Raw genomic sequence first — 15910 nt, forward strand, 5'->3', positions numbered from 1 at the left:
AATTCTTTAAGAGACATTTACACCTCACCGTCATAATGAGTTTACATAGATTTATTCATCGCAAACAGAATTGTGTCGTGCCCTTGACGACCTTGGCCTTAACCTGCCCCACACTATGATGGGGCATATTTTACTTATAGCCAGTGAGCACCCTTACGGTGCGGGGCAGATGAAGGCCAAGGTCGTCAATGCCAAACGCACGACACAATTCTGTTTACGATGAATAAATGTATGTAAACTCATTATGACGGTGATGGCAGGTTTTAGTGTTACAAGCCACTGTTGTTATACTGTCACTGCTAGACTCTGACAGCCAAAGGATCCTATTATATAGTGATGAGACCTTATGTGGAATAAAAGATGTGTGAGATTTATCTACAATGTCAAACAAACCACCCTTGGAAGGAAAACTAAGAAAAGAATCCTCACATTGCTGAAATTAGATTTCACTTTGTGCCACTAAGTCTCATTTTTATGTCTGGCACTTTGACTATAATCCTCTGCAACAGAGATGGTAGTAGATTATCGTATCGCCTAGTATCGGTATCACCACGAACATAATAAACACGACCTCATGCAGAAACATCAACACACTGTTACGTTCGCTGAAACCGTGAGACAGACTGTACAGTGACTGCTGCGAACGTTTCAGCGAACGGTGGATGTCTGTAATTTGGTGGTTTCGCAACTGGTTTCCATGTTGCAAAACAAATAGCGTGCGCATGACAATTTCTAAAGTTCTACCACACAAGAACCAAATGTCGCAACATGCCATACCAACCTGTCAGCGACTTCGACTTCTTAAACCGGAAGCAATGGACATGCTGATCGTGGGACCGCAGTCAAAACAAGAGTGACTGCCCTTGATTTTCCTGCCACCAGGTGCGCAAAGGTCAAGGTTCACACTGTAACAGCTTAAGTAAATAAATCAAGACTAAGCTTATCTCCAAATTATTCCGCAAATATAAAATAAACTATATGCACGTGAACCTATACTCTATTATTCAAATCAAACACGTTTGATTCTCACTTAGAAAACATCTTCTCAAATGCTAAAAATAGTCTCGATAATGTAGCCAATCAAAGGCTGTACTTTCCATAACATTACCGACCATTCCCGTTATAATTAATACATTAATTTCGTAAATATTTTTGAATTCCTGATGTTTCTTTTCTGTATAAAATGTCTACCGATAATAAGAAAGTATTTCTTAAGGTAATATTTGTAGTTGATACATTCGCCGCTGAATTACTATTTTGTAAACTGGTTCCATTATTTGTTCACGCATGGACGGGTTTCCCTGTCTTAAAGCGCCTGCGCTGTTTGATACAGTCATATTGGGTATTGAAGACAGCAAACCAGTCTACTCGCTCAGCAGAATACATAAACCCAGTCAAACATGGCCGTCACCTAATATACGGACGAAACCCAAAACTTTCATTATTGCTGAATTGAGATTTTTATGATAACCAGGAAGACAGAAATGTGCATATAATCGGCCCAGATTCAGTATTAAAATTTGTCATGTCGAAATATGATTTTAATATGACCAATAATATATCACCACAAGAACACAAATAACAATACTTGTCCGGTTTATTAATTTACAAAGATGGTGGGTGTTGTCTGCTACTATAGATCAGAATAACTTTATCTTTCTTCTTTACGTTGTTACATAACACAGATGGTAGGATTGTTATCTATTGATACAATATGATTAGTTTTGAAATGAATATGTATCTGGACTATGTTGATTGTCAATGTTTTGTGAAATTAGCAAATCTTTCTGGCGTCGGTGTTTTTCAGATAGGTGTCACATGACTTCAGGTTTGAGTTATCACAGTATTAAAAATGAATTTACATGAAACACTGAAATTCAGTGGGTCTTTATTTTTACAGAAATCTCGCATCATAACAGCAGAAAACACATTAAATCACAAATCCTTCAGAGAAACATTGTTGAATTATTAAGGGTAATAAAACTCCAATTCTTTGTCGTCTAGACCGTGCCATTTTAATTATCACAATCGCCAGATGCCAGTTAGCGTCAGTAAATCCACAAACTGGGTTTCAGACGGACAGGGGATAACCTCGTGCACAACCAGGAAAATCCCCTTGAATTCTCATATTGAACAAATTATGCTTCCCAAAAGCCTTTCTCTCTGCAACTTTGTATATGTGTGTAAATGTGTATGTGCAATCATGTAGTTCCTTGTGGAGCAATTATGTTTACATATTATTTTTGCAACTGTGAAGTTCAGCTGATGTACTCAAAACAGCAACAACATTTTCAGGCAAACTGCATATAATACTACAATTACTACTTCTTGTCATCCATGTATTATCGTATAGGTAATAAATGGTGGTGGCAGCACTTGGATTACTTAGAAAATAAGTTGACATTCGTGAAATTCCCCATCATTACAGAAGGGACAGATTACATCCGTTAATGGAATTGCGGAACCAGCAGAAACGCCGCGTCTATAAGCTTGGATATTAAAATCGGTTGACTTGCAGCGAAATTTAGTTATAGCACGGTGCAATTTATCAGATTTAATGAGGTGTAAATATGGGTCTGGCTGAAGGATGGTTTTGAATGCACAATAAGAAGATAACAATGGGGATTCATGTCGACATGCACCCAATCCTGCATACATACATCTTTCAATCGCTGCTTAAATACAAAAATAAAATTATCAGTATTACCAACATCAAGACACCCAATTTGCATAACCTTGAGCATCAAAATATTTCAACATTGCATAACAATGTGTAACATATCTATTTTCAGGCATTCTCATAATTTTAAACCAGTATTTAATGACACGTGTATAAATGTTTACATACAATGGAGTACATCCACACTCACCCAGGGCAGCTGCATTTGAAGTTCTGTAACTAACGTTTAAAATATATTTGCAAAATATATTATAAGTAACACTATTTACCAATGATTTACTACAGGTTTTGTGGTATGTTCAGTTTATGGATGTTTGTAAAAAAGTGCTGAATTAGTTTGTGAAATCATAGTTTCAGGGAACAGCAGACTTTATTGCTACAGTAAATGTGCTCAACAGCGTTCATCGATATATGTTTATATAAAACCAAATCACAAACTTACATGTATTTTTAAAAAACATATATATTTGGTGTTTGTTTATATTGTCCAAAAATTGATATTGCTGGAATATTGTTAAAATCGCTGTAAAACCATATTCACTTGCTCACAAGCTCCTAGTTTATATCGGGGCGGTGGGGTAGTCTAGTCGTTAAACCCTTGGCTCGTCACGCCGAAGACCTGGGTTTGAATCCCCACATGGGTACAACGTGTGAAGCCCATTTCTGGTGTCCCCCGCTGTGATGTTGCTGGAATATTGCTAAAAGCGGCATAAGGCCAAACTCAGTCAGCCTAGTTTATATCAGTTGTTACTCTTGATCCGTTATGTTTCAGAGGTTCAGATTCTGTGGGGACCTGGACTGTCCAGATTGGGTTCTGGCAGAAATCAGCATTCTGTCGAAAATGGTGAGTTATGTATTTCTGTATTTTATTAATATTGAGAACAGCTTAACAGTATGTTTCAAACAGTTGTGAGGAAGTGTGAAGGAAATGATACATGGAAGGAATATGGCTTGTGAAATAGAGGGTTAATTTCAGCATTTTAACCAAAATGTTTTGGCAGGTATGTTGTGACAAAGCATTATTTGGTTCAAAAGTCAAAACGTTTGTGTTATTTTTTTAAATGTTTTCTTCATTTTGAATTTAATGTAAAACTTTATAAAGCAATTGCTGTGAGTTTTGTCCTGGCTATCAGCAAAATGAACTAAATGTAAGACTTCAATAGCATGCATAAAACCCTATTTGTAGACATGGAGTTGGTTATTGACTTCTTAGTGTGTCTCAGTAAACCCCAGTAAATATCTGTGAAGGTCTCAAGAGATCTCTTGAGGATATGTTGTGACAGTCATTAAACAATGTAGTGTGGTGGGTTGTATCCCATAACCCCTACATGCCACTACCCCTACAGCCCAGTACCCCTACAATTAGTTAAAACAACACACGGCATTTACCTGTCTGGCATAATGAACTAACACAAAGATAGATTAGTGCATAGAGTATACAGATGAGATCAAGGGAGGGATTAAACTGTTCTTTAGTGTTTTGTGTCAAGGAAATTTGGGATTAGCTAAAAGTTGTTTTAGTTTCATGATGAAAGATAAACCTCTACTGAGTAGAACAATTTTACAAATTGGATAATGTGTAGGTTGTTAAATGTTGAAATTAAGTTGTTTTATTGCCATGATAAAAGATACACAGTATTATTGAGAAGTGAAGGGAAATGAGAAGGTGAGGCGAGAAAGTAAATTGAGATAGTTCGGTATAGTATATAGCTGTTGACAACAAACTAACATGGCATCAACATGGCTGGTCTGCGTAATGTTGAGTTTGATATGTCACGAGGAGAGGCCTGCCCTGCACGATGGAATCAAGTCTATATCATACATGCCAGGCGTGGGACCACCACATATCCCCTCATCTTCGCCTTACTTCCCGACCGCCAGGCGACGACCTACTCCAGACTCTTCAGACTCCTCAAGGATGAAGTTCAGCGGAGACTCAACAGGCGCTTGTCCCATCCTGTATCCAGACAGACTTGAGTTAGCAGCAATCCATGCCTTAGAGACTGAATTTCCAACTGCTGTGTCGTGAAGGGTTGTTTCTTCCATTTCTGTCAAGCCATTTGGAGGAAGGTTCAGGATCTTGGACTGGCTGTTGCCTACAAAGAAAGCCCCGAAGTCACCAAGTGGATCAGGAGAGCAGCTGGGCTACCTCTACTCCCTCAAGACACGGCCCAGGACACGCTGGTAGAAGCCATGGACGACACTCCAGACGTCCCAAGAGCAGTCGACTTCAGCGATTACATCGTGACAACCTGGGTCGACGACACAGCCAGATTTCTACTTCCCCTGTGGAACCACAACCTGACAACTGGGCCGACGACAATCAACAATCTAGAAGGTTTTCACAACCGACTGAACCGTGAAATTCCACACAGGCATCCGAACATATACAGGTATGTATGTATGTATTTGTAGAAGTCATTAGGAGAATTGGACATGCTGAGAGGGTGAAGATAGACTTTGGTGATGCGACAACAAGCAGAAAGCGAGTCTTCAGGGAGATTGACAATCGCCTGTGTAGACTCAAGGAGCAGCTTGAGCTTGGACAGAAATCACCTCTTCAGTTCTTGGACGCCGTCGGCTATCTGCTTCAGCTGGGATAGATTGAAACACTGAATGTTCATAGACTGAAACACTTGACACAAATGACTATGTTAACATTGAATGTTAACAATTAATTGTTAATGTCCATCAAAGAATCATGATGACGAATTATTGTTAATTCTTATCAAAATCTTGATGATGACAAATGATGATCACTTTTCATTAAAATCATTCTCTCAACCTTTTAGTTGTGTGTTGTTATGTCTCTTAACGGGATTAGTCCATTGTGTGGAATAGGTAACAGGCAGTGGATTAACAGTGCAACAGACCGTAAACTATGTTGTTATAAGCTGTAGGGGTAGTGGCATGTAGGGGTAATGGGGGGTTACCGTGTGGTGTGGCCTCAACTGACATTTGTAATCTTTCCACTGTTTGTTCATGTCTGCCAAATTATATTTTTAGCATCTCTTTTTCATGCACCAGAGAGGATTAGGCAAAAAGAAATATATGTCCCTTTCCTATTACATGCTTTTTAAAAATAGGGTAGGTGGGTCGGTTTTATCTTTTGTTGTTACTCTATTTTTATTTCTTAGTGGCACCAGGTGGGCACCTGAGGTCTTCAAGAGTATCATATCATGTAGTGACAATGCCTTATGATAAAACATTGAAAGATTTCTATATCAAATCATTATTTATGTTATTTATTTGCAGATTTGGCCAGTGAGGATCTATTATGCCAATTCGATTCAATCCATTTTAGCCCTGCGAACACTGAAAAATATGAAAATATCATACTCGATTTGGATGAGTTGAACTGCACTCCAGTCATGATATTGACTTGGTTAAAAAAAGAATGTGTGTGTGTGTGTTTTGGATAGGGTCGGTCGGGTTGCCGGAAACAGACACATATTTTGGCCTTAGGGACTGATCTTTTAATATGTATGTGTGTTTGATTTCCTTATCCACTTATGTCTGACATGATTCTGAAGAACCTCCCCATGTCGTTAACATTTATATTTTATGATGATGATAATGGTGATGTTGATGATTATGATTGGTTTTCAGACATCTGTGAAAATGAAGCTTCTATGTGTCCAAGTTATCAAGGATATTCTTGGGGCAGGGCTAGATGTAAGTATTGTGTATTCAGCATTTATGGGTCTAGGGATTGGATAACAGGGGATATGTGCTTTAAATAATCAGAAGGCATTCATCAAAAACAGGGACACAAAATCTAAAAGGCTGTGTTACTTTCTGAGAACCCTTGGTTATTTTAACAAAATCTCGGAGAATAGTAAAGAACAAGCACGTACTTTAATTAAGAGTGGGTGTTTTCAACAATGAAACTTGAAATGTCACACAATTCATTTATTTTGAAGGGATAAGTTATCTGTGTAGTGAAGAGAAAATACTTGAAATAATTTGAAGACCGCCCAATTGCATAACAGATTAACTATTTTAATTCGAAAGAATCAAGTGTTCCGTAAATTTGTTTGAGTGTTATCAGTGTATAAAATAGTTTTGAAATATGGCCTGTCCAGGAACTTGCTGTCCAACAAAGTGACCAGTCCTGAACAAACACAGCCAGTCCAAAAATATTTAAATATTTCCCCAGTCTAAGTAAACTTAGGCTCAGTATTAGTCATTACACTGCTATACTGAGTCTAACAAAACCTAGTAGAAGGTCATGTCAGCTAGCCTTTGAGCGACCTGTGACCGTCCAATCAAACGCGAAACGGTCGAACGGATTTAACCAATCAGACAGCGACTACTTGTTTGGGTTTGGCGGGACTTACAGAACAGTTTTTGGATTTTCTCTTCCCTGGTCGCTGACACTGATCTATCAACAAACGAAATCTGCATAAAACACAGATATTTGACCTGCAGTATATACTCTTATGGGTTTCTAATGACATGGTTACTGTTTGCTTATATTTTCGCCAGATGACATCCTTAAATATTTACAAAAACACTATTTTCTGCGACTGTTTACTCATTGCGTGTATCACTCGGAAGCAATCGTGTGAAAATAGCATTCGGAATCATTCAAGTTTTTTAGGTAAAGGTTCAAACGGTGTGTGCAAATGTTAACTTTTGTAACTTTCATGATTACTTTTGGTAAGCTGTGTTCTGATTGGTCAGTCCAAAAGGTTAGCTGACGCAACCTTCTAATAGGTTTTGTTAGACTCAGTATAGCAGAGTATTGAATAATACTGAGCCTAAGTTTACTTAGACTGAATATTTCTCCCGACCAAAGGACGGCCTTACTTATTTAGTAGACCGTCCTTCACAAAAATAGACCGTCAAGGACGGTGGGACAGGCTATGTTTATACACTGGTCTTATTTTTGGAAACTCCAAACAAGGAGGACCAAATATTTAATAGTTAGAGACTGCATTAAGAGAGTCTTTATTTGGAAGGAGACTGCTTTAAACTTTAAAGACATGCTGGATAAGACAGAAGTTGATTTAAACTAACTTAAACAGATGCTGGATAACAAAGAGTGAGTGAGTGAATTTGGATTTATGCCGCTTTTAGCAATATTCCAGCAATATCACGGCGGGAGACACCAGAAATAGGAGATAACAGAGAGTCAGCCCACTGTATACTAAAGTATATTGCTGTGTTGTTACATGCAGGTGTTGCTACTATGTTTGTTTCATTGCAGTATGACAAAGTCTACAAGCTGACATCAGATGCTAAATTTGGTGAGATGCTTCTTTATTTCAGCTCTTTCCAATTTTAACTTCTTTGAGTGGCATTTTTAGAAGTTGGGAAGTACAATATAGAACAAACTTTATGGATAACAACTTCTGTTTATTCGTGAGTGCGACGTTTCGGTACAGATTCTTGTACCGTTGTCAAGCATAATAGAACATGAAGAAGGGGGAAGTATATATATACTGGATGTAACAATGTAATAAAGAAAACAACATAATTAACATAATTGGCTAGGCAGAAAGCTGATGAAGCCAGAGAGTAGACAAAGGACAGGTGTTGAAGCCAATGATGTACAAATAATAATGAGATGTTTATACAGCAGAGTTTATACAGTAGATTGGGCTTGGTGGATGAGTGCATCATAAGCTGATGGAATGGTCTCGGTTGATGGTGGGCTTTTGGCGTTTGATGTGGATGGCTTCGGTGAGCTTGCGTTTAGTGAAGTCTGTTTGTTTGTTTGTTTGTTTGTTAGAGAGAATGGTGATGTCAGACCACTCTATTTGATGATTGGGGCTTGCTTTGATGTGGTCGGAAATGGCTGATTTGCTGTCAGAATTGGTAACAGAGGTCTGATTGACATTGCACTCCCAGAAATATATCCCCATCTACATTTGTTCCGGGGACATAGCACATGGTCAAAGGCATCTGGATTGTGTTCAAGTTTGTGCCCCTATGTAGTCCTTGTTATGTTCCTCTGCCATTTATAATATCCTGGGGTATCATTGGTTTGTCAAAGCTATATCCTATGCTTGCAGGCTTAACCAAAATTTTTACCCAATATTTAAGTTGTATTACCTGATTACATCATTAGTTCTTGGTTTTCAAATAAGTTTTGTCATTTGTTTTTAGTTTCAGTTTGGTTGACTTACCGATGCACATGAAATATTGATAAAGTGATTGTATTACATTAACAGAATAAATTAGAAGGCAATACCGAAAACGAAATGTGCTGTAAAATTTTCTTTGTTTGAGAAGTGATGCCACTCAGAGATGCACAGTAAGTGAGTGAGTTTAGTTTTACGCCACACTCAGCAATATTCCAGCTATATGGCGGTGGTCTGTAAATAATTGAGTCTGGACCAGACAATCCAGTGATCAACAGCATGAGCATCGATCTGTGCATTTAGGAACCGATGATGTGTGTCAACCAAGTCAGCGAGCCTGACCACCACATCCCGTTAGTCGCCTCTTACGACAAGCATGGGTTACTGAAGGTTCATTCTAATCCGGACCTTCACTGGTAGATGCACAGTAAAATTTTAGAAGCATGTTACCATGGCGAGAAGTGAACTGAATAAATTGATTAACTCAGGGGGATATATGGCGTGTACTATTTGCACCCACTTGTCATATTTATGAGTAATACTGATTTTCTCATCTCATCTTGATATCCAGAGATGGGCGATGTGAAAGCTAGCATTGCGGCTCTGACGTTTATCTTGACGAGTGCGGGCAAGTACAGTGTGGATGGGGACACCTTGTCTAACGAGCTCCAACAGCTTGGTCTTCCTAAAGGTAACAATCTGATCGTAGTCATACTATACAATAAACCTTGTATGTGATGAATATACTTATTACAAAGTGACGGAAGTAAAAATTGGGTTTTGGTCTTGTCCGTTTGTTATAATTATGTATTAGCCAAAATGTGTTCAGCAAAGAGTGATAAAATAAGGTAAAATCGGACAACATTGACTCTCTGATACGTTTTGTGTGTTTCCTGAATTGTCACTCCAACATTAAATAATAAAAAGTTTTCTCATCTCAATTTTCTGTAATGTGATAAAAAATATTTTCGTACAGCACATGCATGCAAAATACAGATCAATCTTTCATCTTTCACAATCATAAACAAATTGCTTCTGAAGCAAGGCAACTTCACCAACATTATGGTCTAATTTAAAGATGACAACCAAGTGATCTAGAGTTTGAAATTTCGTTGAATAATTTACACGCATTAAAAACATTTTATAGATTTTATTATTTATATTTACTTGTTTCCCCTGTCTGCTATCTTGCTGCTTGAGGAGGGAGATGAGATTCACATTTATATGGATGCTTTCAGAGACATTATTAAAAGGTTTTATTTCTTGATTTTAGTATCAATTACATAAGGGAGATAACTCCTGCTGACATAGTGCTTATCAGCCTCCATTTTCTTGAATCATGTCCTTAGGTTTTTCAGAACATGATGTACAACAACTGTTCAGTAAACTGAGTGAGTGAGTTTAGTTTTACGCCACACTACGCCAATATTCCAGCTATATGGTGGTGGTCTGTAAATAATCGAGTCTGGGCCACACAATTCAGTGATCAACAGCATGAGCATCGATCTGCGCAATTCACAGGTACAGTAAACTGAGGCTACTATTCACATCTTCAGCAAATGTCAGCAAATATACCTTAATGGAAATCACACATTTCCCAGAAGTGCCAATGTGAAGATGAAATATAGTTAACAATAGCCCGTGCTTATCATAAAAGTGAGTGAGTTTAGTTTTATGCCACTTTTAGCAATATTCCAACACCATCAAGACATCAACAATTGGCTTCACACATTGAACCCATGTAGGGAATCAAACCCAGGTCTTCGGTGTGGTGAGCAAACGCTTTACCCACAAGCCTAACCTCGTTAGGATGAGAAAGCCACAATAACTCGGTGCGCCTTGTGGCTGCAAGAGTTGTATACTCCCCAGGGAGTTGAGATTGATAATACGATGTGCTGTTGAGATTGACATCCAATGATCGAGGGAAAAAATACCAGAGCCTTGAGCATGCACTAGTTGCGTGGATATGTGCGCTATATAAATATCCTATAATAATAATAATAAAGCCTACCCAACAACCCCTGCTTGTTATAAGAAGCAGCGACACTGATCACAGACTTAGTTGAGTGTGTAGCTGGTGACAATATTGATCACTGGATAGCTTGGTCCAGACTGGATTGTTCACAGGTTGCTGTGATACATCTGGAATATTGTGAGAGTGGCATTCAGCTACAAACAAGGGAATATATAAAACTCACAAAACCAAATTATTCTTGTGTTTCACAGAACATGCGACCTCTCTTACCAAGTCTTACAGTGACAGTCTAGACAAGCTGCAAATACGACTGCAGGAACAGTCTCTCCGCTGTAAGTACTGCTGACTTCCCATCTGACTGAAATCAGATCTTTTAGTTTGATCCGTGAGGAGATCAGGTAAGAATACAGGCCATAACTTGTTGTCAGAGGAGACAAGATCAGCGTGGTAAGTAGTGGTGGTGCGATTTATTGAAATAATCGAAGATTGGTCGCAATGACTAAACGACTAAGCAAGATCATGTTTTCTCATAATCGAACACAAACAATTTTGGAACACTTGTTTGCATGAACAATATTTTTCATAAGGTATGATTTGTCTGTTTCATTTCATAAGCATCACAAGCCTGTTCCAAGTCATGATTGAATTTATCGTAAAGACTCCAGGAAATTTATGTTCCTAACATACTAGTCATCCTTTAACTATGTGAAATTTGCAAATGCATTTTGTGCAAAAACCCCAAAGAACTACATGTTTTTTCTTTATTTAACAAACATTACCAGGCAAATTTGAAAAATAACGCTAACCAATTATTTTCGATGATTGATTGGTTGTAATGAACCAATCAACAATTATGAGATTTTAACCAATTTCCAACACTAGTGGTAAGTCTCGGTTTCTTGGTTGATTAAGAATGAGATGTCAGATTTAATAATTACAGACGATTAATGTTATGCAGAAAACAAACAGACAGACAGTGTCAATCCTTGTTCAGGGTTGTTCTATTCACGCAGGAAAACAAATGATAAGCAATTTGATGACGGTTTATGTTTGGATTAAATATCTTCTCTATATGATTATCCCCCGTCATAAAGTGGGAGGGGGATATAAGTTTGAGCTCTCTCTGTCTGTCTGTCTGAGATGATGGGGACAGATTTTCTCAAAAAACGTTATAGATAGGCAGACCTCCAGATAAGATTTAGCTCATGTGGGTACTGTACCCACTGTATTTTTTTGAGTGGGTATTATGAATTTTGAGTGGGTATTTCATTTTCCGTTACCCACTGCTTTTAAATATGTGCGTATTTCACATATTTCATGTATTTCAGTCATTTTACTCACCTAAGTATTATGTCATTGAGTAAGTTTACTAAGCAGGTATGTTCTGCCTTAAGTCATACCCGAAGCAAAACCGACTTAAATATAATGGAAATGATTTCATAAAAAATCACTCATGCTATACTGACAGTACAACTTGATAGAAATCGATGTCTTTTTCATTACGCAAGCGATTTTTATTAATATATTTCGTACGCATTTGTTTAAAACTTTTTGCGTATCTGACATTTTAAATGCGTAATTGGTACGCAACAATTATTTTTCAATGCGTAATTGGAAATTTTCTATGCGTATTTTACCCGGATAACGCAGTTTATCTGGGCCTCTGGATAGGGAAACCAAATGTGGTATGTATTTTCAGGACACAAATGCCTTGATGGAGTTCAAAAATGGAAACCATGTTACCATTCTTTACAGAGTTATGGCCTGTGTTTCTTGACTTGGTGCACGTTATCCCCAATATAGGAACAGATTTTCTCAGAAACAGTTATAGATAGGGAAACCAAATGTGGTATGTGTTTTCAGGACATGAATGTCATGGTGGAGTTAACAAAGAAGTACCAAATAGGAACAGAACCCTGTGGCAGGGGATATTGATGACCATATCTTTATGTTTCAGTTACTTCTGTGATTATCGTAAACCATAGGAGGCAATATTAATGCATATCTACCATGTTTAGAACAGTATATCCAGCTGTAACAGTCTAGTCACATGACATTCCATGGATGCATTGTGGGACTGTGGACACAGGCTTAGAAGATATTGTATTTAGTCTGTGATTTCTGAGCACATGGATTAGGATATTGTAAATATTGTGTTTCAGTGTCCTCCCTGGAGAATGTCAAATGGAGGGTGGACTACATCCTCAGCTCTAGTGAACTAAAGGTCAGTGGTCAGCATCACCCCCTGCTTGTGTCCACCTCGGTCCCCTGTACATGAAATTGTCTTCACTTAGATCCCGCAGTTTTATCAGCCCTTGAAGACCAGGGTTAGAATGAACCTTCAGTAACCCATGCTTGTCATAAGAGGCGACTAACAGGATCGGGTGGTCAGGCTCGCTGGCTTGGTTGACACATGTCATCGGTTCCCAGTTGCGCAGATCGATGCTCATGCTGTTGATCACTGGATTGTCTGGTCCAGATTCGATTATTTACAGACCGCTGCCATATAGCTGGAATATTGCTGAGTGGGGTGTAAAACTAAACTCACTCACACAGTTTTGTCTGCCTGTGGGGAATCGATGAAAAGGATAGATACATGATACAGCCTTTCATTTATGTAATCAATCGTTTTATTGTCAATTGTTTTTTGTCAGCTTATGCTAATACTAAGGGTTATGTAGCATGAGATTAAATATGTGTCTTGCTTATACCAGTATTTTCCTGATTGGCTCAGTTTGGAGTAGAAAGATACATTACTGTTGGAATTAATGTGTGACGTTTATAAAATATTGTCAGTCACTGACTGGGATCTGGCTGGATTCACATGTCATTTAGATGTTTTGGTGATTATACCAAGTTTTTGATGGCATTCTGTCAGTACTTTACAAACGAACACATCTGAAAGCCTGTTTGCTGAGTAATGGTTAATAAGTTGTTCTTTTCATCAGGATATCAACGAGCCAAGTGTACAGATTAGGCTTGAAATGAAGAACCCAGACACACGGTCAACAGAACCTGTGGCATTCACTGTGTCTGCAGACAAGTTCCGAGTTCTCCTGAATGGTAGGTGATATTGTGGGCAATAGAAAGAAGAACCTCAGACACACGGTCAACAGAACCTGTGGCCTTCACTGTGTCTGCTGACAAGTTCCGAGTTCTGCTGAATGGTAGGTGATATTGTGGGCAATAGAATGAAGAACCTCAGACACACGGTCAACAGAACCTGTGGCCTTCACTGTGTCTGCTGACAAGTTCCGAGTTCTGCTGAATGGTAGGTGATATTGTGGGCAATAGAATGAAGAACCTCAGACACACGGTCAACAGAACCTGTGGCCTTCACTGTGTCTGCTGACAAGTTCCGAGTTCTGCTGAATGGTAGGTGATATTGTGGGCAATATGATCGAGAACCTCTGACACACGGTCAACAGAACCTGTCGCATTCACTGTGTCTGCAGACAAGTTCCGAGTTCTCCTGAATGGTAGGTGATATTGTGGCAGATAAGATGGACAACCTGGACACACGGTCAGCCAAATTTATGCCCTCATTCTATCTGTTGGACATACAAAAAGAAGTCTGGATGTTTTTTTAAGTGTATCATACCTAAGTAGGAAACCTCTTCAGGATTTACTGTTTGTATAACAAAATATTTCAGGTATCATCAAACTTAAGAATGCATGAAACTGAATACAAGTCTAGAAGGTCGGAATATGTGTTGATATCATCGTGACATGATTGACTTGGACATTGAACAAGTTGAAAGTATCTATAGTCTATTTCGCACACTGGTTCCGACAGCTCAAGACTGATGCGGTTGTTGCTGATTTGGGAATGAACAGCTTTCCGGAGCTCTATTCTAACATAAGCTGAATGACCCTTTTTCATAAGCATTAATATATCCTTTCTTGGGTATGCCTGTTAGTGAACGCAATAATTACGGTGTGTCACGCTATTAAAACTTGTCTGTATATATTACACAATATGGGGATCTGATTATGCTGAGGAATGAATACTCAGAAGTAGGAATTTGTGTTGACATCATCTGACATGATTGACTTGGACATTGAACAATTAGAAAGTATCTATAGTCTGTTTGCAGTGAAAATATACTGGTGAATTTCATTTTAAACAAAAATGTAAATCGAATAAAGTGAAATTAAGATTGCGAATCCTCATAATTCTATCTTGCCAATTGAAAATTTAAATCTTAGATTTTTATTCAACTTGGGAAAAAGTTGTTTAACAAACGATCATAGTTTCAAATCGCTTATATTGGTTTGTATTACAAGGGGGTAAGCTCAGTAGTTGGAACAGTCAAACAAATCCAGGTGCGGTATGTGATGAACGTTAACTTAGGCCAACCCTCCTTGTTCTCGGTGTTTCATTTAATGTGCATACCCCCTTGTAATACAAACCAATAATACCAACGTGAAACTATGATCGTTTGTTAAACAACTTTTATCCTAAGTTGAATAAAAGTCTGAGATTTAAATTTACAAATGGCAAGGTAAAATTATGAGGATTCGCAATCTTAATTTCACTTTATTTGATTTACTTTTTTGCTTAAAGTGAAATTCATCGGTACGTTTTCACCGCAAACAGTCTATATAAGATAAGAACTGCCTACTGTTGGTACCACATTAAACTCTGCCACACACATGACAAATTGTCTCCCTTTGTCCAGGGGAATCTCAACTGCAGCAGGTGGTGGTCTGAATGTTAAGCAATGCTTTATAAGTTTTGATTTGTGTGTTTCAGAGCTGAAACAGGCTGATTCAATGATGGACACTCTGGCCTCATAGCTTCATGCTCAGCAGTCCTACCGGACAAGATCAACTCTACCAGGCGTGTCCACATGGGAACTTGAACAGTTACACATTCATGACGTGTGGAAGGTTATGTGATTGCTAGCCTGTAAGCCACTGTTGTGAGTGGATCAATTACATGTTTCAAGGGGTATATTTTAACCGAAGATGCATCTCAGGCAGATTCTCAGCATATTCACTCAGCAGAGATTTAAGGACATACTGGTCCCCATTTCATCATACTTGTCTCCTATCTGTGAAGATCCGGCTTAGACTTGGTCTTCAGTAACCCATGCTTGTCGTAAGAGGCGATTAATGAGATCGGGTGGTCAGACTCGCTGACTTGGTTCACACATGTCATCG

The 15910-nt window shown here is 38.4% G+C and overlaps 1 protein-coding gene across 2 annotated transcripts; it reads left to right on the plus strand.

Annotated features, from left to right (window-relative positions):
- The first annotated feature begins 1594 nt into the window (after positions 1-1594).
- LOC124265049 (COMM domain-containing protein 4-like) lies at positions 1595-15910 on the plus strand. Of its 2 annotated transcripts, none has more exons than XM_046699839.1 (9): positions 1595-1616; positions 3453-3524; positions 6290-6355; positions 7893-7932; positions 9341-9460; positions 10996-11076; positions 12907-12968; positions 13693-13807; positions 15501-15910. In XM_046699839.1, the coding sequence occupies exons 1-9, from the start codon at positions 1614-1616 to the stop codon at positions 15542-15544; spliced, it is 603 nt and encodes a 200-aa protein (XP_046555795.1). In that variant the 5' UTR covers positions 1595-1613; the 3' UTR covers positions 15545-15910. The 2 variants fall into 2 exon arrangements, with proteins under 2 accessions (XP_046555795.1, XP_046555794.1); XM_046699838.1 differs by having other exon boundaries at positions 1615-1688.

Source organism: Haliotis rubra, unplaced genomic scaffold (genome assembly GCF_003918875.1).
Source record: "Haliotis rubra isolate DU_JTF1 unplaced genomic scaffold, ASM391887v1 Scf96, whole genome shotgun sequence".
NCBI lineage: Eukaryota > Metazoa > Mollusca > Gastropoda > Lepetellida > Haliotidae > Haliotis > Haliotis rubra.

Bases quoted from the DNA above. Each gene is read 5' to 3' on its own strand.
- LOC124265049 (XM_046699839.1), top strand. The intron at 6,356-7,892 runs GTAAGTATTGTG...GTTTCATTGCAG, and splicing joins TTCTTGGGGCAGGGCTAGAT to TATGACAAAGTCTACAAGCT. The intron at 12,969-13,692 runs GTCAGTGGTCAG...TCTTTTCATCAG, and splicing joins TCAGCTCTAGTGAACTAAAG to GATATCAACGAGCCAAGTGT.